General features: G+C 43.8%; 1 protein-coding gene across 2 annotated transcripts in view; it reads right to left on the bottom strand.

Annotated features, from left to right (window-relative positions):
- LOC118119488 (pro-neuregulin-3, membrane-bound isoform) overlaps window positions 1-26,390 on the bottom strand; it is a 293,803-nt gene that overhangs the window by 45,042 nt on the left and 222,371 nt on the right. Inside the window, exons 3-4 of one of the 2 annotated variants that reach the window (XM_035173517.2) lie at window positions 8,208-8,281; window positions 5,425-5,427 (exon numbers count right to left, since the gene is read on the bottom strand). In XM_035173517.2, coding sequence (XP_035029408.1) covers window positions 5,425-5,427; window positions 8,208-8,281 — 77 coding nt within the window. The remainder of the gene's footprint in view (window positions 1-5,424; window positions 5,428-8,207; window positions 8,282-26,390) is intronic. The other variant, XM_035173518.2, reaches the window with a different exon arrangement.

The following is a 26,390-nucleotide window of genomic DNA, read 5'->3' as shown; positions in this document are numbered from 1 at the left end:
GAAGAATGTCCCACGTTGAGACGAGGCGGGAGAATTGCACTGTCTGCCACTCCGGCCCTGTTATTAATGACCTGTGACTGGAGGGTGGGTGCAAGCAGCGAGCATATCAGCCCGCTGCTCCGGGATAATCTGCATCCCACTGACATATTCTTCACTAAGCACCGGCTGACAAGACCCATACTTCACAATAAATTGGGCCTTCCAGTTCCATTAGGGCCTGAATGTGGGCACAGCCCGAAGTCTTGATCAGATGCTCGGAGGAAAACAGGGAGAAAAAGCAGTGTGGTGGGAAAGTAAACCACCAAGTTATTGTTTTAGTATTCAATCCAAATCCTTCACTTGTGTAAATATTGTCAGCAACTCACACAGGGGGGTGCACGCGGGATGAATTACCGCGATCCATACAAATTTCCTCTCTTTTGATTGCTTGCTATCACATCAGTAGATGCACGGAAGGTAAATTGGTTCCAGCAATCAGTAGATATTCATTAAGCTCCGTCGCTAAAGTCGTTTTTTTGTTTTCCACAGAGTTCACGCGCCGGAGGAGCGTCATTTCAGAGCTGGTTCAGCTCCATTTGAAAAGAGATGTACGCAGAGTGGATTCTGTTGTTGTTGGCAGAAGGAGAATATAAAAGGACAGAGTCAGCCAATCTCTGACGCTGCTAATGCTACACAGACGGCAAAATGCATGCGTTTGATTGGGACCAGCCAATAAAATCAAGCACAAATCCCAAAACTTTCAGGGTTGTAATTCTATTCGGAGGCTATTGTACATTTAATTCACCCAGTTCGGGTTTGGCGTTTGTGAGGATAAGGTCACGGCGAGGACAGAGACACTCGCAGCACGTCTGTGTGTAATCCAGCTGCAGCTCGCAGGAGTAGCAGTTAAACAGAGTGTGCGCTCTAATGCTCCGTGTCACTGGTGGTAAGCCGGGCGCAGACTTCGGTGAGGACGCAGGAGAACACGGAGCGGCCCGGCTGCAGCTAATTAACGTGCTGCGTGTTCCAGAGGAAGCTGACAGCAGCGAGGTATTAGATGCAAACTGCCAACGACCCGCTGTGAACCTGGAGCCTGAGAGGCCGCGTGCAAATGACGCTGCCACTTTCAGCCGTGGATGAGGAACCTTTAATTAGCGCGTGGACAGGTGAGCTGTTCCACAAAAGACCACCAGCGACTCCCTCAGCCGGGATGTGCAGCCCGGTAAATGTGTGGATAAAGATAACGCACCCATCTCCATGTGTAGGAGACGGGGATTTATCACAGTGAAAATGGATAAACACATGTTGGGAAAGGGAAATTTCCATTGGCAACGGTCCTGCATCACTTTGTCTTCCTGCAGCGAGGTCAGTTTGTCATGCAGCAAGCAACGCCATCAGACAATGTGTGAAACTTGGCAAGCTCAGGCTGACGGAGCTTTCCATGAGACTCTGCCGCCGCCATCGAACAATGTGTCACCCGCACCGTCCTCCCGCCTCCCCCTCGCTCTCACCGCCGAAAACAAGTGCAACCGGGGGAAGTGCAACCAAAACGCCAAGAATGAGATCTTGTCCCCGCGAGGTCTCAGCGGGAGTGGACAAACTGTACGCGACAACAGACGGGTCAAACCTGTCTGGGAGGAAACCCATGCAACAGAGTGGTTGAATTGCAATCACACACCATTCATACACAACTGGCACAGGGGCGATTTGGAGAGTGGATCCGGGGATCGAACCGATGACCTCTACCTCCTGAACCACAGCTGAGAAAAGGACCACGAACCGTACTTCTACCAGAATGATTTTCTAGAATTTATCTTGGATGTTTGTTTATGTATCTATTACATCTATTACACACTATTTGTTGTGTTACTTATTGTGAATCACTTTGTACTGAAAGGTCCAATATTAAGTGTATTATTATTATGATGATGATGATGACGGGGATGATTATTGTTGTTATTTATTTATTTTACGCAAGTGTATGTTATTTTATTATTCTTTTATTGATAATTATCAACTGATGGATTATGCTGCTAATTCTAATCCCGGGCGTCCTGCATGTGAGTGCAAACAAACCGAACCTGCAGCGAGGGAGAAGAAGCTGTGAACAGTATTAATGTGTAATGGATTCTTTTCATGTGTTTTCAAAGAGACCTGCTGTCAAAGAGAGAGACTTCTTCTTTTGTTGTTTTAATTGGAGTGTGGATGTGAATGTTGCCATTTCCTTCACCCTGGACATGCACCAATTAAACCAAAAGAAGCGTCTGCAGCTCCAGCTCCACACAAAACCACCGTTATTATCTCCATCACTATAAAATACTGAGTTTTGCTCCGGTCTGGTAACAGAGAAACTCCGACCGGCTCAGACCACCACCTTGCTTCAGTATCTTAAACCCGTCAAGAACGCAGACTTGACAGTTCTTTATCCGTATCCTGGTCGGTTGGATTTATCTTGCCACAATTAGTTAGTGTCAAGTGGAGGGAGGCCGGTGCCAGACGTGCCGAGCGTTAAGCCACATGCTCGTCTTTTAGATTGTGTGAATTCAACAAGATGAATCCTGAGAATCTGCTTTAACCTTCCTAACGCTCTGCAGGGATGTCAGGATGGAGACGTGCAGGAAGCAGAACAGCCCAAACCTCTCCACACTGACACACACACAGAATGGGAAGAAATATAAGGAAGGACATTCTGTCAATTTGGCTCTGTTGCCTTTTCTAACCGAATGTGTGTGAATTACAAAACCCCAGAGGTTAAATGAAAGGTCAAGCATTATTTAAGCCGTATGAGACAAATTGTGATTTGTGAAATACAAATAAAACGTGATTGATTGATTGATATTTGAAATACATTGACAGTTATGACAAATCAACACTCAGCTCCCATGTGGACGATTTCAAAATGTCTTCTCTGACGCCTACTTGTTAAACTCAGTCCTCATACATCTTCACAAACCAACATCTCCACATTGAATAGATTGAACCAGTGTTGACGTTCACTCCCTTTACAAACAGTAAATACTGTATCTGTGCTTGTGGCTTTTTATTGACTTTCTCTCTGCACTTTGCTCGTCCAGTTTGCATCTAGTTCCCGATCACCCACGTAAAGTGTTTGAGGCTGTTGTCTCATGATGGATGCCAAACACTCACAGATGTGTGTGTGATAACTTATTGATTTTAAATTAAGTAAAGGTCACAGTCAGCCAGCGAGCGTGACCTTTGGAGCTCAAGGACATTTCATTCACATGTACATGTACATGAAAGCCAACTAAACAAGGGTTTTCTCTGAGTTTCGATTGAGATACACAAGTGTTCTGAATGAACCACATCGATCACATGCTCAGTGGAGCGTTGGTGAAACCATCCAAGGTGCCTGCGTTGCCCCTGACTCAACAGTTGGCCCGTGATAAAAGCACGAAGCTTAAAGCAATCCCACATTTTATGCTTCCTTTGTACCTTATGGCCTGAAACACGCAGTACAACATGAGATACAGGCCTGGAGACTCGGGGAAATTGCACTTGCATGATTACTGCGACGTTCTCATCGGCGGTACACACAAACCTGCCGAGCATGAAATCAAATCTCATAAAGATAGTGCAAATTCAATTTGTCTTCAGATTTAAATCTGTAAATCTCTCCCTCTCCGTGTCTATGGGCTGTGATGTGATGCATGGGATGTAGATTATTCAGATATTGAGAATATCCTCAATCTGCCCGACGGCGTCGATTCAGAAAGGTGGAATATGTCTTTTTAAAAAGGGGCTGAGACAATGATTGCAGGAGATGATGAAAGGAACAGATTGCGGTTCGGGCGAAGGAGAGAAGGATCCACGTTCAAGTCTATGTTAGCGCCTGGATTCCATATCATCTTGTACAACTTCTTCTTCAGAGTAGATGTGCCGATCATCAGCCTCCCAGTTTGAACAACAGAAGACGTCTCGACAGGCGAACCCCTTGGAACTGGGTTTCTTCTGGACTGACGCAGTGTAGCTGTGATAACAAGAACAAGCTTCTGCTGCTCTCTGACGGTGGAGGAGGGAAACCTAAAGGAATCTTTGATCTGGAGACACATCACATCGAATCGTCAGGTGACAAACTCTGTGTGGGGCCTTGTCAGCAGTTTGAGGCCTAAATCAGTGAGTCATGAGGAACCCCCCCGCTGTGATGTGCTGTTGTGGAGGATCTGTTTGACACATCAGAGTTTTAATATCTTCATCCTGTAGTTTGGAATCGGGTTCTGAGCGACATCACAGTGCTTTTAAAACCTCTAAGAGCCAGAACGGGGTTTTCAAATCAAAAGTTTTAGCTTTGGTATATTTATTAAGTTAAGACCAAAGGTGGCAGGAGTGGCCTTTTGCTTTTTATTTTATTTGATTTGATTTGATACACAAAATAAAATGTTTGGCATCTCTCTCTACATTGTGATGCTGAAACAATTCATCTCCTAATCAAAAAACAATTACTCTAAATTGGTCTCAAATGAATTTTCATTAAAAAATGAAACCATTAACCTTCAATTTCCCCCTCTTCACCTCCCAGTGTTTTAATACTTCTTTATTAAAACTTTATTACACTATTATTCCACATTATTCTGTACGAGGCATGTGCATATGTAGAGCTTTTTAAAACAAGTGAGACATGATATAAGAAACGGTGTAAAAGCACTTGTAGAAAACTGGAATCCAAACGTTTGAATTTGACTGTTAAATGCTTTATGGGTAACACTGTCTGGCATTTATTCATGTGTTGCATTTGGTATTCAGCTTGGAGCTTATGTTCGATATTGTTTTGCAGTTTCCGAAGCCAGTATGTTATTCCAGCCTTGTTGTGAATATTTTAAATTATAGCATGTGGTGTTGGGTGTTTTGTTGAGGGGACAAACATCTCCCTCTCTGCCTGGCCTTGTATCTCACTGTCATTCTGTTTGTTCAGCCACTGGAGTCATGACACTGCCCTCGTCCTGCGAGACCCTGAGACGATTCGATAGCACCGAGTCAGAAGATGCCTCCCCCCCGCAAATCCTTTCTCCCATTCTGCAGAGGCAGCGGTGTGCCAGAGGTCCTTGGCAGCGTTTGTCTGCCCTGCTGGTGAACCTCTTCTACCCATACACTCATCTGAGGCCCGTGCCACTTAGGGGACGAGCTGGACGGAGAGCAGTGGACTACAGGGAGGGAGGATGAGGGACTGACGCTTAGACAAGATGCCCGTTCAGGAAAGTATGGCACGGACGAGGTTAGCGAGGGACAGATGAGGGGGCAGGGGGGTCCGTCTGAGGGGGAAGGTTTTGGAAGAGGGAGCAGGCAATCAACACGAGCAGGAGACACAAAGGTAACCCGGGGAAATGAGGGTTTGATGATCTGCGAGCAAAGGATGTAATGCTGAGATTATCTGAGGTGTGAGGAAAGAAGAGGGGAGGCCACACTCTTCTTTTCCAGCTTTGCACTTACCCACTTTTTTTTTTGAAGCAGGAAATAGTTGAATAAAATGGAGAAAAGAAAGGACAAAAAAAAAAGTTGGTGTTACTGGAAAATAAATCCACAAGTTTTACGACATTGTGTTTTCTAATAGAGAACAGAGAACGGGGACTTGTCAGGAATAAAGGAGGCAGCTGAGAGCGGGACTGGAGCCAGCGAGAATAATGACCTGAAAGTGCGCCAATCGATTCCCACTATTAGAGAATGAATTGAGGATAGAGATTTGGCAGCGAGTTGGAGAAAGTTGCGAAGAATAGATGCGTGAAATCAGAAATGAATCAGGGAGAGTTGTGTGAGGTAAAGCCGATACAAACAGAAAGGTGTCGGGGACCGGAGGTTCGACCGGGACGCCGTGAAAACACAGCGCTTTCTTTTTCTTTCCCCCCCCGTCAGTAATGATTTAACTCCAAGACAATTTATATGGAAATTCACCTGAATACATCCTGTCCAATAATCCACTAATAATCAGGGTTTTAAGCGAGGAAACCAAAACCGAGGTTATGGTTTAGATTCGCTTCCTGGTTTGGCAGAGAACAACTTTGTTTGTGGATGTCGAAGTTCAATTCCTTTCACCCCTGCAGTCGTGTGGAATATTGTCGAGTCTACAGAACAGATGCCGGAGCTTGTTTTTATGAGACAAACAGAGAGTCGGGGCATGCAGCTACTTTCTGTATAGCTTCCAAACATAAATACATAAACAACCTCCTGCCTCCGAACCTTAACTCTGAAACGCTGCAGTTGGAAACGGCTCAGAATTGCACCTGAAAAACACATTACACACAAAACACAAACACTTTATTTCACGGCTGAGTTGATTTGCAGCATATTTCCTGAGTTTAGAAAGTCGGGTTTGAATTGAAATACTCTTGTCGACTTCCAGAGAATCATTTCATTCAAATCCAAGTGAATATTTATTGATTATTATAGTAATCTTCCACATCCTATATGTGGCTGCCGTCCTGTAAATAAAGTTAGATAAGCAAATAAGTTTTATATTTCCTTTTGTAAATATTGTACGAGACTTATTACTTTCACTCTTCTTAAACTATATTTTAGTCTCAGCCTTTGTGACGTTTGCAAAAAGAACATTTGAATAATGTCCAAAATAAAATCTGTCTTCCGGACCCTCCCGCAAATACTTACATTGAACCTATGAGAACATATTTTCTAAAAGCTTCTTCACAGCAACACAATCAACAACTGCTTCCATCTGACAGATGACAAATTGTTTTAATGACGAGGACGGTAACGGTTCTTAGCCACCAATACGTTCAGGTCAGTCGGTTTGTTGTGGAAACAAAGCGCGGGGTGTCACTCGAACGAGCACCAATGTTGTTCCAACAAGGACAATTACCCTAATACTCGCTCGGAATTAAAAACCTAATTAAAGAGACTTAATTAATTATGTGGAAAGTAAAGGATATTAAGAAAAGAGCAAGCCATGTTGCCATTTGCCACATTTAATCTACATGTGTCATCTATGGGCCATTCTCCCTTTGCAATCAAGTAGAGAATTTCATATTCACGAGGGGGAATTCTAATTTTATAATATGATTTTCAGACACAGGACAAATAGGAAGTTAAAAAAAACCCAAAGGCACATCACCGTCCCTTCACGGTAAATGGTGCTGTTACTGCACGCCGCTTGTTAGCAGGAAAGTCACAGATAAGCTGTTGTACTGCCACAGTGTCAGTGCCCCAGTGACAAGGTTGCATTATTTGGAATGAGATGAGGGGAACGTGGGAATTAATATGGCGGAGATAGCGATGGCTAAGGACAGGAGTCGGGGCAATTTGTGTTCTTCCCTCAGGTATGTGACATTGAGAGGGCTGCGTCTTTGGCAGATTAAAAAAAGAAAGGGGAAAAGTGACATTAGTCTGAAGTAGGAGAGGATGTTTGAGAAAGAAGTGAAGAGAAAGGAAAATGAGAAAAGTAATACGAGTACCAAAAATGAGCTTATGTAAAGAAAGAGTAGAACGGAAGATAGAAAATCCATGAAACCCATACGGTGCTTAAAATGTTAGAAAACTCAGCTGAATAGTGTTTGTCAGAAATGTAATTGTAAAAGGTTCAAACACGCTGACGTATATTTAACTTCCGTGTATTTATTCCTGCGATTAGTCGAGGAATACTTTACTGTTTTTACACTTTAGTAGCTGGTAAAAAATTAAAAACCAGCATTTCTCTTCTGCTTCAAAACCCACAAACACAAAATCCACTGGTCACTGTGCAGCCGCATACAGGGAGTTAAGTCAGGGACATCATCAGGGGCGTTGCAACAGGAAAGGCAAAGCACGCAATTGACTCAGGGGCCCGAGCTGAAAGGGGGCCCCCCCACGAGAACAACTAATGACCAACACTTTAGAGGAAAGCCCCCTAACTAGGCCCAATGCTAGTAGCTTTTCCAAATGTGCGTAACCCTCTAATGGCATCGTCGAACATACGCGTTTGCAAAGGGAACATCGCAGGTCAAATAGTGGAAAGTGGAACTCCACGAGAAGCCACGCTGCGGATGTGCTTCGCCACTGGAAGTAAACGTATCATACAGCAGAGCTGGGGAATTGGTAGTGAGAACACGTAGAGTAAATGTCACTGCAAGTTTCTGAACATCTGATTTCCCCCTGCAGATCAGAACCTTATTCAAATGGTGGGAAGAAACCCCCTCTGTTTCCCTGATATTTAATTCCATATGCTTGTTGTTGTGGTCTAATGGTGGCTGTGGGAACACTGAATACACTTCAGTGCAGAGACTTACTTGGGTCGGACAGGATGGAGTCCGTCTTGGGCAGAAACTGGTCACAGCGGATTCCCTGGTAGCCTTCCCGACACCTGGTGAAAAACACAAGAACAACAAGAGGAAAATAAATGATCTGTCAGGGAGTCAGGTAGGTGTGCCAGAAAACAAATGCCACTACAACTGATGTAAATGCAAGAGCTGCACATAAACCGCCTCCTCGTGTTATGAGACAAATATGGCTCAGTCCTCGTGGAGGCGAGCTGAATAGACAAAAAGTGCACAGCAAGGCGCGCTGACAGACAGAAATTAATAGTGAGGAAATCTTTGGGGCCTGAAACCAGCACTTTTCTGAAAGAAGAGCACGAAGAAGGCTGCAGCAGAAAAGACAAACCCGAATGAACAGAAACCCTATAACCTTCCTGTGTCTGCTGAGTTTCCTTGGTCATACAGGAAGTCTGCTCAGATCTCATCACACAGACGCCATATTCACGTGGAACGACTTTCAAGTAGGCTGAAGGCAACGAGAGGATTTTTGTACGGGAGCAAATTGTGTTTCTCCTCAGTTGAAAGATCACGGTACCGTCGACGGGCTTGTCTGCAGTTGTTTGCAGAGATATTGTTTGTGTGCATCCTTCTCCCTCTGCTCTGAAGCCTTAAACACGTTGATGCAACATATGCATGCGTCACCATTTAGGAACTGCTGCGACGTCTGTTCCCCAGAGTCGGATGAGATGCATCGTGACTCACATTGGGAATGTAACGCAGATGGAAAAAAAAGCATGTAGGCTAAGTTCTTATTTCTAGTTTCCAAGGCAAAAGCGGGGATTTTAAATGAAAACAAGTGGTTTTCAAATGGTTTCTATTTCACACAAAAGTCGGGACGGTAGCGAGTTCGTTGCTTCTCCTCACGTGTCGCGATCTTTGTTGATGTCGATCGCTCGCAGCTCCAGAAGTGGCCGAGTCAAACACTAAAGAGCAAAGTGCTCTACGATCTTTAGAGTGAGTTTCTGTGATGTGCACTTTACTGGAATCCTTCAGTCACATGCAATGTACCTTAGCAAGTGTTTCTCCTGATGATGTAAAGCCACTGTGCTTCATGCAGTCACATTCCTCTCTTGTGAAAATGTGAAAACCCATAATATGTTAAAACTGAGAGTGCTTTCCCCCCCCCTCCACAGGTCTCTATTGAAAACAGGATCCAATGAAATAAAATAAACTTCTGTGAAAATGCGGGTTTTCTTCTAAACCCCGTCGAGAGCGATCGATTAGCTGGAGAAACGTCCCGCGGTTTCAGGATACTCCTTAAACTTTCAAGAAAAATTAAACTGTTGAATTTTGATTGGCACATTAGTGAGAGTGGCAATGATCATTAAGCAGCTAATGAAATCTGAAATGTGCTTCAGTTACTCTTCAGAAAGGTCCAAGGGAATGGCTGCGCTTTTTTCTCAGATGTATTTTTAATTAGCCGCAGCCCAATAAATATACTCTTAGCAACATATGGAAGTGATACTGTGTCCTACAGTACGCACAGTATCATGGAGGCTAAATTACCAGTATGCAGTGTAAAGCCTAATTGGACGCCTCGGTTTGTTTGGATGTCAATCCCTGCCTCCGGCCGTTTGTGTCCCGCTCGCTGTTCTGTTTCCCGTTTATCCCTCCTGAGGAAAATGCAAAGTCTCAAACTTGCAAGTAAAAATACCAAGTTTTGCAACTGTAAGTAACCGGTAACAAATCCGACAAATCTACCCAATCGATCATTTGGTCACTTTCTCAACCATCCTGCTCCGCTAAGACTCAATTTTCTCATCCATCCGACCTGCATCCCAATTCCTCCCCTGTTTACCCCTGTGGGCTTCTTCCTCTGACACTCCTGGAATTAAACTGTATCCTCACTGACAAGCTGACAGCAGAGTAAATATACATACAGCCGTGCCAGTGGCCCCCTGGTTTCTGGAAACCCCAGACTGAGACAGAACATCCGTGTCTGTCCGGACCAGAGCTGTGCGTGGAGATCAAGCTTAAAAATGAAGGTGGTGCCACATATCAAAGATTCTGCTCCGTGCAGATTGATAACGGCAAAGCTCTTTCTGTCTTTCATCTGCAGTGAGGGATTTCAATTATTAAAGGAGCTTCAGTAGGTGGGGACGGATGCTCTCAGCGGTGATCTCAGGTCACCGGTGTGTGTTTGAAGAGCATCTTCATCGTGTGGAGAGAAAAGAGGCGAAATAAAGAGACGTCGATGCAGAGTCCAAACAACCAAGAGTAAGAAACCAAACTCTGCTGAGGAGGTTTTTGTTTCCACCCCATGTTGTTTGTTTCTGAGTAAGTTTGCAAATACTAGAGAGTGAATATCCATGAAACTTGGTGGAAGGTTGTTATGTGGGTCAGGGAGGAACCCATCGGATTTTAATCAAGTGTTGCGTCAAAGAACAGAAGGCACAGGTGAAACTGTTAAGATTAATACAAGTGAGTTATTCCCCGGCTGCTTGTATTGTGACTTTGGCTTAATTGTAAACTTTAATGGAATCAAACCAACATCAACGCATCATTAAAGCTGTTTGATGTCATGAATTCGACTCCTCGCTCGTGTTGTTTGTTTCCAGAACCACAAATGTTTTCATGTTACTCTGACACCCAGCGTGAAACATGACTCGTCCTCTAATCGAGACAATGAACACAGCTGTAGGATACATTTTGCATTCGGCCTGAAACTGAACTGCAACAAAAAAATAAAAACCCATTTCTTTGTTAGACGTCAGAATTATTGCTTCTCCTCCGAGTTTGTTGCTCTCAGGTTTTATGCAACCCATATTTGGCGATGTGTGGGAGCGGGAGAACAAAACAAACACAAACACAGTCACCTTATGTTAAAGTCACAATTTGAAGTGGAAGTATTTTAGTTTAGTCGGATGAAGGTTAGATTCCCTGCGTCCTCGAGAGGCTTCTCTGGGGTCCGGGTGATGTAGTCAGAGCGTGTTGGTGACGCTCTGTGCTGACGACCCTGCAGATTGGAGGTTCATGGTTTCCTGTGCACATTCACATGGGATCGTCACCGAGGCTCGAGGGAACGCACTTTTCTCCGTGACGCACGTGACCTGAAGTGACTAAACTTTGACAAGAAGCAACCTTTGTCACACCGAGTGGAGGTGAGGAAGATAATTAAAAAGAATGGAGGATTAACACAGTGCCAGTGTCTGTGAGCCGTGCTCATTAAGAGCCGCTGTGGCAGTGAGAAGAAGCACACAGCAGTGATTCAATTAAACCAGCGTGGCAAAAAGAAAAACTTGGAGGCAAAAGGGACCACAACCGAACAGACAATTGCGTAGATGCCGCCGCCGTGTTGTGTGGCCCCACAGCTCCACTAAGACGGCTGTAATTTCCTTCATTATGTCTCTGTGCCGTATACCCGACCATAGATGAAGAGCTTCCTCGGGCTTGAAGGAGCGAACCTACGACTGGAGGAGACAGAGTTGGAGGGTGCTGCAGAGCTGCATGCTTTCTAATTAGCACCGGAGTCATTAATAGAAAGAAAACTGGATTAGGCTGCACGTGCTTGCATGTGTATGTGTGTGTATCTCTCACAAAGCACCGCGGAGCAGGGTGTACGTACATATATAAACATGCCCCCTGGAGGATGATGAGTTACTGCACTGGGAGGTGTGAAGCTACAAGCCTCGGTGCACAAAGACACAACAGCACGCGCCGGAGAAGAGCTCGTCACATTCAGGCAGTTCGGGAACTTCTCCCTGTGGTTTAAACTTAATATTTCAGCTGAAGTTCATGAAAAATACAAGAGGGTCTTCGGAAGGATTAGAAACGAAACTTGAGCCAAAAATGAGCCGTCATCTTCTCAACGACTGGATCGCTTTTGTTTGATTCAGCTTTACCCGGTTTTTAAAGTGAAACTTCACATCTCATCATGCAAACCACAGTCGCTGTAATCCTAATACCAGAGCTCGGGGCTGCACAAAAGACTAATACATTACATCTAGATTGTGTGTTTCTGGGAAGAGACGAAGGAAAACCGAAGTAAATGCTAGTACATACATGCAAATACTAAGAAACAGGCACCAAAGAGAACCAATACGGAGAGTTTCTATTGCCCTTTGCTTTTAATCTGTATTTATGTGGTGCTTTATGGTAAATTCAGCTATTCACGGATATATGGAAATCACACATCACACTGCCGGCACAGTCTTCAAGGGCAATTTGGGGTTCAGTGTTTTTCAAAGGAATCAAGGAGCTCGGGATCAAACTACCGACCTTCAGGTTAGTGGGCGACTCGCTCTAAATCCCGAGCAGCAGCCAACCCCCCCACTGTCCGTTTGTCAGCAGGTTTACTCCAAAACTACTAAACCAATTTCCATGAAAAGAGTGTTGGGGCGTGACCCTCAGGAAGAATCCATTACATCCTGGAGCGGATCCAGGAATTCTCTGTCACTTTCTTTAACGATGGCGAGATAGGGCGTCGGCCTTGGCAGAGGAATGCACTCTCCACGCTCCTGGTTTATCTAACGTGGCCTCGCTCTCCTTCTCCGGACACTTAGCATTCACACGTCGAAGCGGCTCCAGTTGGCGTTGCACGAGTTTGTTCGGATCGGCCTCTTTCAGGGACGATGTTCTGGACGTCCTGAGCTTATCACCAGACTTGTATTTCATTCTACTTCTCATCTTTGTCACATGTTCTGCTTCTGTTGATTATCTAACCTGCTCTGAAGTGTCTCACCTGCGTCCCACGTCTTTTTCGTGTCTGTGCTCCAGTCGTCTACGTCTGTTCACGTCCTTGGTTTCCCTTGAAGGTTTCGCCTCCTGCTCTATTTTGTGCAGCGCGTCTAGTTTAGTGTTTCTGTTCTTCTCCCCGGTGACCCCCTCCTGTCTCTGCTTGGCTCTTTGTTCATTTGGAGTTTGTGAACTTTTCCTTCCTTCTTGAGACTTTAAGCCTCTTTATTGTCCTGTATGGTCTCATCTGGAGTCTTTGTCTCAGCTCCTGTAAACCTCCACCTCAACGAGCCCTACGGCACCTCAGGGATTGATCCTGCAAGTGCAGAATTTAGAAAGGTTTCTAGATTACATGTTGCAATCTCTGAGTTATATGCACTTCACAAGTCGGGTTATCTGTCAGGCTAAAACTTATTTCTCCTTAATGCTGAAACAATGATCTGCACAATATCTTTGTCTTGCCTGAAGAGGACAAAATCATAAGGAGAAGAAAAGAAACAAGAAACCTCGAGTCATGCTGACGTCAATCATCATGTGGGTCATAACAGAACTTCGTCGTGTTGTGCAGTGTACTGTCATTTACAGGATCCGTCCAATCCACAGAGACCGGAACCTGGCAAATGAAGATGCATTTCTTCCCTGCAAACCCGATTGTTACACGGCTCCACAAACAGAAAACATTCATCATGTCCAGCGATTCCTCCCTTTGATAGTAAAGATGTGTTAAAAATAAAATAATGAGGCAAACATCACAGGAGATATCAGAGATCTAAGCCACTGTTTCGCTCTCCTTGGCAGGGCGGCCATTTCCCCCAATTTAATACAGCGCAGCCACACAGCAGCGTGAGGCTCGACGGTCTATTAAAAGAAAATATGCCACAGTGCATTGGTCAGACTGTGACAGCTTGGTTCAACGATCCTCACATTGCAAGCCATTTCCTCTGCATGGAGTTCATTTCGGAGCAAAATGGCCGATAAACCTGCAGTAAATAGGGCCACAAATAACAGGGAATGGCCGAAGGGGAGTGTTGTTTTAGTCCCAGTTGGAGTGAGACCTCACTACGATCTGCTCTGTGAGGATCTCAGAAGGGGAATTAGCATGGCTCATGCATTCCAATCTTCATTTGGTAGATTCTTGTATTTAAAAAAGCCTTAATTTTGTTTGTTTAATGTTAGTTTACTAACGACTACACTTGTCCTGAGCAGTAATGAAATGAGGTTTTGGATGATTCACAGGTTTTCACATCAACAGTAAGACAATGAGTCAATTCATCAGCGAGATAAAGCTCATTACTCAGTTTTCTTGATTCAATAAGGAACAATCATCGCTTCATTTACAAAGAGGCTGAACAAATTCCTCAGCAAGTTTTTGGATTTGTTATAAGGACAAACAAAACCACGGCGCCGCACAGGGGCAGGTGTAACAGACATTCTCCCATTGTCTTGCTTGTAATTTGGTTTTAAGCCAAGATCATGAAGATTTAACAACTGTTTGTTACTGTGGAAACTCGATGAAGCCGAAATCGTTTGATGTATCAAATCCTAATGTAATCCCGTATGTCTGCTCGGCTTTAACAGCAACTCGCTGCTCAGAGGTTTGTTTAATCAGACCTGCAGACGACCAAATACAATCGACGGCGCAGACTTCAAAGCAGCGCTGGGATGATTACTTCTCCCACTTTAACGACATTAAATATCTGTCGCTCGTGTGCATTTTCCATTCCTCCCTTTCTTAATGGGACAGAAAACCAAGATTCGCTGTGTTTCAGGGGAAGACTTTTCTCTCGTGTTGTCCTGATTGGGTGATTGAAATGGATCTGGGGTGCCGTGTCTCAGCCTGACTGAGTGCATCACATGTGTCATTGTACGTGTATGAACACTGTTTGTATTCCATATTTCTCTTGGAAGATCTCATGAACTTGCACGTCCATGTGTGTGCTTTTGGGTGATAAGAACTCAAACATCAGTTCCAGTACAACTCTATCAACATTCAGACATGCGAGGGGTGTATTTTCTTGCCTTGAGAGATAAGTTAGTAAACAAGTGAAGAAAGAGTTTGAGTTTTACATGCACCAAGCGTCCCTGGACAGACACGAACCGAGGAAGCTGCTTTTATGTCTGCAGCATTAACCCCCGGGCCAGGGCGACCTGACAGGAAGAGTTTATTGGTGCAGCAGATGGAAGTGACACAACAGCAGATTACTCCTACTTGTTGCATGTAGCCAGTCAGTTCAGATGTCCTGGAGGTTGTGAGCATCTGCTGGATTTAAGTTTTAGCTAAAGTTCACCTTTGCAAAACCGGTTCTGACAGTAAATCTCCTGATGTCTTCACTGTTCTTGTGCATACGAAACCACAATGCACCACCAGTGAAAGTCTATATTTGAGGATTCTCAATGCATTTACAGTTCCGTGTCACGATCTTTGGATTAGACACGTTGGAAAATAAGAGTAAACAAGGACTGAGGAAATAAATATAATTTGAGTTTTCAGGAAACAGTGAAGCCAGAAAATTGAAACAAGACTAAAAGACATATTAGACCAATCTCTCAGTCTGTCTCTCTCAGACAGGAGGAAAATATTTGCTGCTAATGGTGCTTTTGTGTTGTGGTCTAATTGTGGTCTAATCCAATTCCTGCAAATGGCCTCTGTGGGGTTATAATTACTAAAGTAGCTTTTGACTAGGCCTGAAAATTGAAAGAAGAAGAAGAAGAACATGTTCGGAACAGAAATTTTAAAGTTGGTCGATCAGAATCTCGGGGAACGGTGAAGCTCCCCGGGCTCCGTTAAAAAGTGAAGACATTTGGAATTAAATATAAAACAAAAGTTAAAACAGCCTGTCTTAAAGTTTGATGATTATTCTGAAGGTTTTCTCAACTTTTAGATCGAATTCAGGAGCAGAAGTCAGTGAGAAATCTAACCATTTAAAATGTCCTTCCATCAATGGTTCTCCTCAGTCGTCTCTGGATGTTTACAGTCAAGTGCAGTGGTTTCTCTGGGCTCCTCTTGTTTTTAAATAAAACATGCCTCCTACTGAATGTTGCATTAACGCCATGGTGTCTGAACCAGTGCCCTTTCCACCATCTCACCGTGAGACCTGTGGAACCTCACCATCTCTCAACCCTTTCAACAGAGGCATGGAAGTTACTCAATAATTTACAGCTCCCTCTGGTCGCTGATCCCAAAATTAAAACACAAACACAACACTTTCTCCGGTGTATCGTTTATTTCAGTCTCTATTCTAACTACTCATCTTTTTTACCTCAGCTCCGGTTCCTGTCCTCTTTTCTTCCAACCTCTTGTTTACCTATTTTCTGCTGTGTGTCAACTAAAAGGTAGAACTGGGACAGAGGGAAACTATTTCTGGAGGCCAGAGAAATGTGTCTTTCAACCAAATTACTTTCATATACGTCTGACAGCCAGAAAGAAAGGGAAACTGGATTTGTCCGAGCAATCTCTCACGGGACTGGAACAAAAAAAGTGCTACATTAGCTCATCCGGTTCCTCGCAGGCAGATGCTGGCACCACACACACACACAGACACACACACATACCACACACACACACACACACACACACACACACACACACACACACACACACACACACACAAATACACGAGACATATGAGAGACGACAAACAAGACGAGACTTGTGTCCTCAGCAGAAAACGACAGTGTCGGCCATTTGTTCAAATAACGACGAACCTGAGAATTGAATGTCGTCACCGTCGGAGGTTTGGTGAACTAAAAAAGTAGTTTAGAACAACCACGGTCTTGGCTGAGATCAAATCTCGACATCCAGGACAAGAAAAACTATTTAATAAACGTAATATCGATAAAATGAGGATAACAACCTAAAACCAAACATACTGTGCATAGGTCAAAGTGTGTATATGCATTCTAATGGCATATTTATGAATTTCCAGAAAGAGACACTTAGAGGTTGAAGTGACACTTTAAGACTCAAATAATTTCGAGCGTTTCCTCCACGAGAACCAAAATATTTCCATAACCCGTCATTCCATAGTTTTATCTTTCAGTGACTCAGCAGAAATGAGACAACAGTAAACAACACATAACAATAGAGTCTGTATCCAAGACCGGCAGTAGAATATGGTTGAACTCCTCACCGTGCACACAGCTTATTACAACATTAAGAGTCACCTGCAGTGAGTCGCTGTTATTCTGCAGAAGTCTATCATGTCACACTCTATAAATACCCCCCGTCTAATGCAGTGATCTTGATAGAGGCTGGAAATACCATTAACGCCGAGATAACACTTAATATCTAAACTCTTATCTCTTCCTCATTCTCTCCGTGTCTCTCTCCCCGTCTTTGGCTTCCTCACCTTATGAATATTAACACTTTATCACTTAGACCACTTATCTCTGTGCTTAATAATTCGCTCCCCTAAGTCATTTTGATAAGATGGTTTGTTCACCCTGTCGACAGTGGGACTCAGGGAATATCTCCTCATTGCATCTGAATGAATACTGAGGTACTTAGAACGATTAAATTAGCTGTTATCTCTGCCAGTGACAAGCAGAAACTTCAACAAAAAAAAAAGACCTGTATAATATGCATGAACACACGTAAGACTAAACATCCGAGGAAGTCTTTGTTAACTTTATTCTCAAGGACCAGAATTGAAAAAGATCACGTCGAAGAGTGACTCTTCCACAAGTGGACTTTATGAAGCTAGTTTTTAAAAAAATCACTGAGAATATTTATATAATCAAACGTTTTATTGCAACAAATGGAAATGTGCTTGGGCTTGGCGCTGATCGCTGCACTTGTAAAATGCTTCGGATTGAACCGCCAACCTTCTGGTAGGTGGACGACCGACTCTACCTTCATGAGTCACAGCTGCCGATATTTACAGGATATGTCAGACATATACTGTAGATATAGTGAATACAGCACTTTGTATATCCTGTTAAAGGCATTCAGTTGACTTGACGCTTAAATTAGTAGCCGACCGAAGCCTGTAATTTGTTCACTGCAGCTCAAAAACCTGAACCTTAGTGACATTACAGACTTATGGTGAATGTTTCCTGAGTGAACACCTCTCTACTCACTCTTTGCCACTTATCTACTTAATGGCACCTTAATGCTATACAGTCTACACTTCTATCTGAGTCATTATGTGCTTTCAATGTTGTTGCAGCAGCTTGGAGAAAAAACACCTTTTTCATCTTTGCACACGACACGGCCCCCGTGCACAAAGCCAGGTCCACAGAAAACTGGATTTTCCCCCAGTTTGGCATGAAAGCGTTGATTGGCCCACACGTTGCCCCGACCTCGAGCCCGTGTGGCACCTCTGGGATGAAGATGAACACGGTTTACAAGCCAGACGTTATTGCCAAAGATCAGAGTTTGACCTCACACGACGCCATTTGTTGCTGAAAGGAGGAAAATCTCCGCAGCTTTTGTAAAATCCTGAAACCTGAAGAGCAGATTAAAGTCCAGTTTCACATGCAGGTGTCATGTGTTGTGTATACGATTTGAATTGTAGAGAACAAGTCGTGCTACACGTGACCGCACCTCATTACCGCACAAAGAAATTCAGGATGTTTACCACTTTCCTATGAATTCTAATTTGCCCTATCCGCTGTTATAATTTGTAATAATGATTGTTTCCACACTTGGTTTTACTTGTTATCTGCCTGAGAGGCTGCTGTGCCCTTTGGCAGCTGAAACAATAAGAACCGTGGACTTGGTTTAAATGAGGTACCGCAGGGGTGGCAGCTTTATCGCACCCTCATTTCCCAAAATGTACCAATAAGACTAAATGCCAGAGGAGGATTTACACAGGAGAGCGCGGAGACGAGATCAGGAACAAGGAACCTCATGAAAGCTTTGACCTTTGGACAAAATAAAGCAGGAGGATAGTCTGTCGGGGTAATCAGATAATTAAACTCATCCCCTCTTGGCTTCTGTTTTCAGATGATTCTAAGTCCCTTCGGAGATCTGTCCTCGCTGTGAAAGTGTCCCTTTGCACGCTGCTGATCCCGTTAGAGGGCACGGCTAAGAAGGGTGATACTTCAAAAAAAAGACATTTAAGTTATAACCTTCCGGAAACTGGCAGCCACTTCATCTCCCAAATGTTGATGCCGGGATCTAAATTCTTATGCATGTAAAAATGTAATTTCACTGCTGGAACAATATGCCATCGGCCATAGGAAACATCAGCGACGTGACTGAGAGCCGCCGCAAAGATGGTTGATAGACGATTAGAAATAAATCCAGCAGAACATCTGACGTGTGTGTGTGTGTGTGTGTGTGTGTGTGTGTGTGTGTGTGTGTGTGTGTGTGTGTATGAATGTGTTTGATTCTATTCAGTGAACAAACAGAACAAACTGATAAGAGTAAATCTAATGTTTGGGAACACTGTTGTTTCAAACGGAGATAATACAGGATTTCCATCCAACCAATTCTTACAAAGTTAAAACTGAAATGACCCTCGATGCGAAAAACAACATAAAGACAAAGAGAAAGAAAAATTACATCCATGTGTTTCATTGTCGTTCAACTACATCACAAAGCCAGAAGTTTGAAAATAACGCACGAGCCATGAAGAGCAGCAACAAGCAACAGGACCCATTTTGTCATTATTTCTGACCCTGAGCACTTGAGCACATGACCGGCCCGATTCAAAACTTCATGACTGGGAAGAAGCTGCTAAAATGGAGCCCTTGAAAGCAGCATCACACACGCACACACGCTGCAAGCCAATTATTCTTTAGAGAGAGAGAGAGAGAGAGAGAGAAAGAGAGAGAGAGTCCATGTGGAACTAAGGGAAAATGGTGAAGCAAATGCCGGCAACACAAAACAGACGTTGTGATGTTTTAAAGTAAAACAATGGTTCCTGTCAGAAACAAAAAATAATGCAAGTTAAGGTATAAATGAGGTAAAACTGCTGTTAAATGGTAAAACATAAAAAACTATTAAATGTTATTTCTATAACTCATGAGTGTGTTTTTAGAAATGGAACCTTGCCTTAGTCGAGCCCCACAAAGGCTTTTGTGATGCGTATGATCAATAATAAAAACATCTGATACATTTCATCCATATATTGAACCTAGCACATCCAGATCCTTTACCACCGGGTCATGTGGAGGAGATTCAGCTTAATCAGAACACAGCCTGAGGCTACAGGAGGGGATTAATTTACAGGGCATCACCAGTTTTCTGAGGATTATTACCCCACAGCGATGATTAAGGAGTTTGACGCACACTCCTAAACTAAACTTCAGAGATACAAGTAGAAAATCATGATAAAAACAATTATTATCCAAGCGAATGTCCTTCCGGTTTCTGAGCTCTCACAAGTGACAGGTTATTTTAGACTCAACACCAGAATACAAAACATTTATCGAAAGACTAAAAGCTGTGTTTTATAGTTAGATGCAGAGCGACCGCTAACGAGGGTGACGCCAGTTTGAAGAATTAGGATCATACCAACCAGAGGAGGAGGTGTTCTGGCAGGTGGGGATTCAGATGGTCACCAAAGGGAAGCTGGCAGGTGTGTACTCGCTCGAGCCTAAAGCGGTGACCTTTAGTGTTCTCTGATGTTGGCCTCCACGTGAACTCTCAAACAAAGCAGGATTTCTTTCATGGACACACAGCGTGTTTGATAAAGGTGTTAAATTTATCCCAGGCCAGCAGGAAGAAGATAATAAAAAAAGGTATTTAACAAAGAGCCTGTCAGACTGTAGGGACTGAAATGAAGCATGATGGTGCTGTTGTGCTGCAGAGAACTGAGGTGGAAAAATTAAAACTCAAACTCACTGACGTCAGGCGCACGCCCGTCTATCAACCAATCAGTGTCAAGAATAGGTAGACGCATCAATGTGGGTGAACGTATGTCGGACAGATTAATAAAGTGCGCTCCCTAAATTATAATAAGAAACCAAAACTAACCAGATCAAATGAAACAATGGAACAAACACATGAAGACTCTCAGGTGTGAAAACATCCTTATTTTTCCAAGTGCTAGATGTTATTCTTTGAAATTGGACGCTCAGAAATAATAGCTTCTGCACATATTGAACCCAAAACAGCCGACGGAAACATTCTGGACAATGTCAAGTCTCCCTCCTTGGTCAGATAAATGAATAAATAAAAATGTCAGCCGCTGAGATTAGTGGAAAATTTACACCGGACATTAGATGCTCACAGAACTGCTTTAAAACGCGCAGTAAATCACAAAGGCAGCTATAAGGTGTTTCCCATCCTGTCATATTAATGGTGCTGAAGAGGGAATAACTGAAATCCAGGCTCTGCACAAAAGCTCTTGTGTCAAGAAGCTGGGAGACTCTTGAGCACATGACATGAGAAGTGGAATTACAGTACTTTAATCAGGACTAATTGTGTCCTTCAGATGGCGTCTGAGATACAGGCAGATTTCTAATTACCCAAATGCTAATGTGGTGACTAATGCCAGCTGTAGCCTTAATTGGAAAAAGAACAAGAAAAGGGATGAAGAGAGGAAGGAAAACACGAGGTCAGTTCAAATCTAATGAAGCCGGTCTTATCCTCCGTGTAAAGAGAAGCGATCGACCTCCAGCTCCTGAAGGAAACAACGACAGGGGGTAAAACGAAAGAGACGACAAGTTTGCTAAACGGGCGAAACTCCCTTTAGCTACATCGCGATTCTAATAATCCTGAGCAACAATACATTAAACTGCACAAAGGACGGCAGACAATAAAGAGAACAGCGAGTGGAAGAAACTAGCTGCAACAACAAAAGCCAAAGTGAACCTGGCAGTAATTTGTTGTCAACAGCATTCTTTGGAGAAGGGAGGAGGAAAAAGAAAAACGAGGGGAGAGGAGCTTTGTTGCAAGGACAAGAAAGAAGCGAGAGGAAATAATTACTACATTACAGGAAAAGCCCTTTACACAAGACTTCCGCTGAGCCGCAGGACTCGTAACAACTTATGTGACCCAGAAAGACCTGAGGAACACGGCTGGCCCGGAGATTCATCATTCTGAGGGAAGAGCGGACAAATGAGAGCGAGGCTGCGACTGCTGCCACCGATTCTGTTCGCTTCCACCTCGTCCTTGTACGATCTAATTGTGTCCAAGTCACTCGCTTGTTCGGTCCCGCTGTTAGCTAAGAGCTTTTTTCTGTTATTACACAAACTTACGATGGAGAGGTCACAGTTTGGGGAAGTTAACCGAGAGAAATCTGGTACAAAACTAGTGAATTGTGTGTTAATGATGTTTTGTAAAAAGTCCAGTTATGGGAGATGGGTTTCTCGTGTGATTAAAGGCAAACAGGTTTTTACATTCATTCTGTATAAGGTTATTTACAGTTATTAAATATTCAATGTTAATTCTCTACTTCGTTAATTCTCTGTGGTTTTGCTGCTTGATAAGAAATTGAATGTGACGTCAATTTTTACTTGAACTGGACAAAAGCATCAGGTTGGAGCATTGTTTTATATTTAATTATACATTAAATACATCTTAAATCTTTTAAGAATATATTCTACATCATTATTTTCTACTTCCAGCAGCTCATTAACTCAGTAACTGTCAGAAGATTTCTCAGGAACATCCCCAGGAGCCAGATGTTCCTCCAGCACTGTAATGCAATATTTAATTGTGGCTCTGGATCACCCCCTGGTGGCTGCCTGCAGCCTTGGTCATATAACCCTGCCTCCTCCATGTTAGCAGATGGGACATGGACCAAACTAACATGGTTTTTGTATGTTTGAATGTGGATTTCTCCAGTAAGTTTGGTTATAATTTGTTATTTGATGCGATATGAACAGAGATGTCATGATTGACAGCTGAGACTGACTCGTGATTGGTCAAATATGTTTATTGATGGCAGCACTTTTATTACTATTATCCTCGTTATCTACAAGTAAAATTATTTGTGACATGATTATAATTAGTACTTTACTTTATTCTAAGTGTGAAGACATATTTTCCCCCACAGAGGTTGGACTTGTCTTCTCTCTGCTCTCAAAAGTGCAGCTCAGTGTATCATGTCTATTTGACAAGGCCGTGTTTTACAGCGGAGAGAGGAGAGAGGAGAGGGGGGAGAGGAGAGGGGAGAGGGGAGAGGGGAGAGAGGAGAGAGGAGAGGGGAGAGGGGAGAGAGGAGAGGGGATGAGGCGAAGGCAGATAAAGGGAGACAGAACGTGATATGAACTCACAACAGTGCGTCGCCTCCTGTAGTTGTAGACGTGAGCGTGCGTGCGCATGCGTGTGTGTGAGAGAGCAGGGGTGGCAGCTGTAATATTAATTAGGCAGGTGAGATGAGTGGACCGCCGCAACATTACACCAGCAATTAGAGTCTACAGTCTATTTGGCGAGCGAGCCCGAGGCGCTGGGAGACAACGGGATGTGAAACTGAGCGAGAGGGAGAGATGAGGTACAAAGGAGAAGATGGAGGAAAACAGGTGGAAGGAGAGTTGTAAAGGGAGAGAGGATGTTATGCAGTTGCAAGTCATGAAAAGGATTTATCACTAATCCCTCCAGTGATCGTCAGCGTCCGTGATCTCCACCACCACGCCACTCAATCACAGAACAACGCGATATGAAGTCGTCTTGCAGCGAGATGATGGATGACTTAGACTCTTACGGAAAACAGCAGATGCCTTTGGATGCGGCGCACATTCGCCACAGCGCCGTGAGCCATTATTCTTTCTCTCCCCTCTGATGTGCACAAACACATTGAATGAAAGACTCTCATATACAGTAAGAATTATCTGATACTTCGGCTGCAGCAAAGAAAGAAGAAGAGCGAGAGTTCTGCAGAAAGTAGGGCAGCTCCCCACAAACTGCATGATAAATGTGGGCCCAGTATGAAACTTAATGTAACACGCACCAGACTATACGACATGAAATGTTAAAGCATTGCCACATTATTATTTTTTTATACGCACGTGCTGATGACGTTTACTTTTTGGGGGTCGTCAAACTCTCGTCACACGGGTCCCCGGGCACAGGCCGATTGTTTGACCACGTTGGAACATGCACGGCGAGCAGGAACAAGGAGGAAGACGAGCAGCATGCAGAGGAGGAACACAGTGACAGAGAGAGATGTATCCAGACAACAGAGACGGATGAAGAAGAGCGTATCTCCCTTTTCCCTTCATGGCCCAGGTGAGAGAGATAACAAGACGGACGAGCGAGCTGGTCTAGTGAGAATAAAAGGCCACAGGAAGACAACCTGGATCCCATCGCCGCCATCGACAGCTTCCATACAGGATGGAGGGTTTCTTACGCAGCTCCGATGTGAATCTGAGGAGTTGCGACGTACGACATTCACACGCCATCTTGATAGTTGTCTTCATCCCCTCCTCTGATGACTAAACTACCAGAGGAGACAGGAACCTGGACCTGCAGGATGCTGATGTTAAACCCGGTGATTCTACCTCACACACGACTTTTTGCACATTTGGATTTATGCATTTACTCTTTAAATTAACTCTACACTTTTATGTACATTATTATTAATAGAGTACATTTTTCATGTATTTATTTACTGCCTCGTTTCTACTGCTTGTTGTGCAATTGGAACAAAACCATTTTCCTGCAGAGATCATCGCCAATTAACTACATCATATATGTACTTTCTTGTGGAAATTAAACTCATAAACAGATTGAATGATGAATGGATTCTGTGAAGCCACCTGACACATGGACTTTGTCAGGTCTAATCCCTTTCTTTGGAGTTTGAACTCTTCTTTCAGTGTGGAATCATTTAAAAAAGGAGCAGAATCTCGGCAGCAGTGGACATTCCAGTGGGAAAACTATTGGTGGACACGGAATGAGCTTTTTGCCGAGCAGTCAGACACATTTCAGTCACTCTGAAATGTGTTGCTGGGGCCTGAACAAGCTCCGGGCCCTGGGGGTATCAGTGGTTTAGATGAACAGCTTTGCTCTGTGCTGGTCAGGCGGTACAGTGCCGGGCTGAGAGGTGTGAGGGGGGGGAGCTGGCCGTGATGACTTTGGCTCTGTCACACCAAGGTCTCCGGTCTAACTCTACTATAATGAGCCTGTCAGCACAGTGTGAGCCATAGGAGATAGGCTGGCCCCTATCAACCTACTTTCACAGCTCCACAGTCAGGGATGAGTAGCTCTGTGTGAGTGTGTTTATGAGTGGACGAGTTATCTGTCGTCACATTCTTCCTTCTATTAGCATCTGCAGCAAATCTCTTGTTGTCTGTAGTGGTTTTTTTTATCTTTGCAAAGTAACATTCACTCGACTTTTATCGGGATCAACACTCAGCGTGCAAACACTCGTAGCTACCAGAGATCTTGGCAGAGATCGTACGGTGAAGGAAAGTGACCTGCACACTCCTGCTGTTAGTAGTTTTGTGTCAGCTTAAGTTGTTGTGACAGGATTTAACAAAAAAGCAACAAAACCTTGTGGCATTTGCCAATTCAACAGTTTTCTTAAGTTAAACAGGAAGCGATTTTCTCAATAACCAAAGAGAATCTAAGGCCCGGGACTAATTATCTGCATCAGCACAAAAGGTTTCACTGTGTATAAAAAAGAAGAAGTTGCTAAACTTTTGTGCTGTAACTGCACAGGCAAGCAGCTTCTGACAAGAATTTCCAATAACATGAGATTTATAAGATCCTATAAGTTTCAAACTTTACTCCCACTGGAATGTATTCATTTTACACTTCTATAGTATATCTGCTAGTTTTTCAAAAATAATCCCCTCCTGAGAGATTTCTCTCATTTTGTGCTGCGATAATCACGCAAAATGGAAAACACGATCTTGTAGATACTTAAAGGATTCACTCAGAAAACAAGTGTGTGTCTGTGTTGTCCCCCTGCTCGTGTGCACAGGCGTGTGTTTCGCCGTGAAGCCTCCTCCCTGATCTTGTATTAACTGCTGTCATAAACAAGCACCTGCCAGATGTGAGCCTCGGCCCACAGAGGACCACTTGCGTCTGGCTGTGAGTCGAATCCATAACCAGACGTGTCCTCTGCTCGCCGCGTCCTTTTGTCTCAGACAGATAAGGTAGAGTCAAAAGCCAAATACTACTGACCTTCTGCTAAACCTCAAGCTTTACTGTCCACAAGAGTAATATTTCACCGGCCCTGAAAGACAGACATAAAGATAGACAGATATACAGGCAGGGCAGAAACTCCTGCCGGGCCTCCACCGCTGCGGATTTAAACCCATGACCTGCTAATGTATTGAAGGCCAATATATACTCTCTCAAGTGCTGTTTGAAAAGTTTAAAAGTGGTGAAAGGCTCCGTTCAAGCAGTGAGACTGTGTGGTGCCAAGACATATCTCATAGATATAGATATGACTTATTTCTGCAACAAATTACAGGTGCTCGAAAGAGTAAAGAGAACAATTTCCTTCAATCTTACAATTCTCACATTCTTACTTCTGCCTGCATCCGTGTTCCCGGCTGAAGAGCACGGATTGAACCTGAGCTGTGATGGCACTCCAACATGAAGGAGGAGTTGGAGGAAACTGTGGATCTTCTGAATAA

The sequence above is a fragment of the Hippoglossus stenolepis genome, chromosome 12, assembly GCF_022539355.2.
Source record: "Hippoglossus stenolepis isolate QCI-W04-F060 chromosome 12, HSTE1.2, whole genome shotgun sequence".
NCBI lineage: Eukaryota > Metazoa > Chordata > Actinopteri > Pleuronectiformes > Pleuronectidae > Hippoglossus > Hippoglossus stenolepis.
The sequence above is the reverse complement of the archived record's forward strand: the minus strand, read 5'-3'. Positions and strand labels throughout refer to the sequence as shown.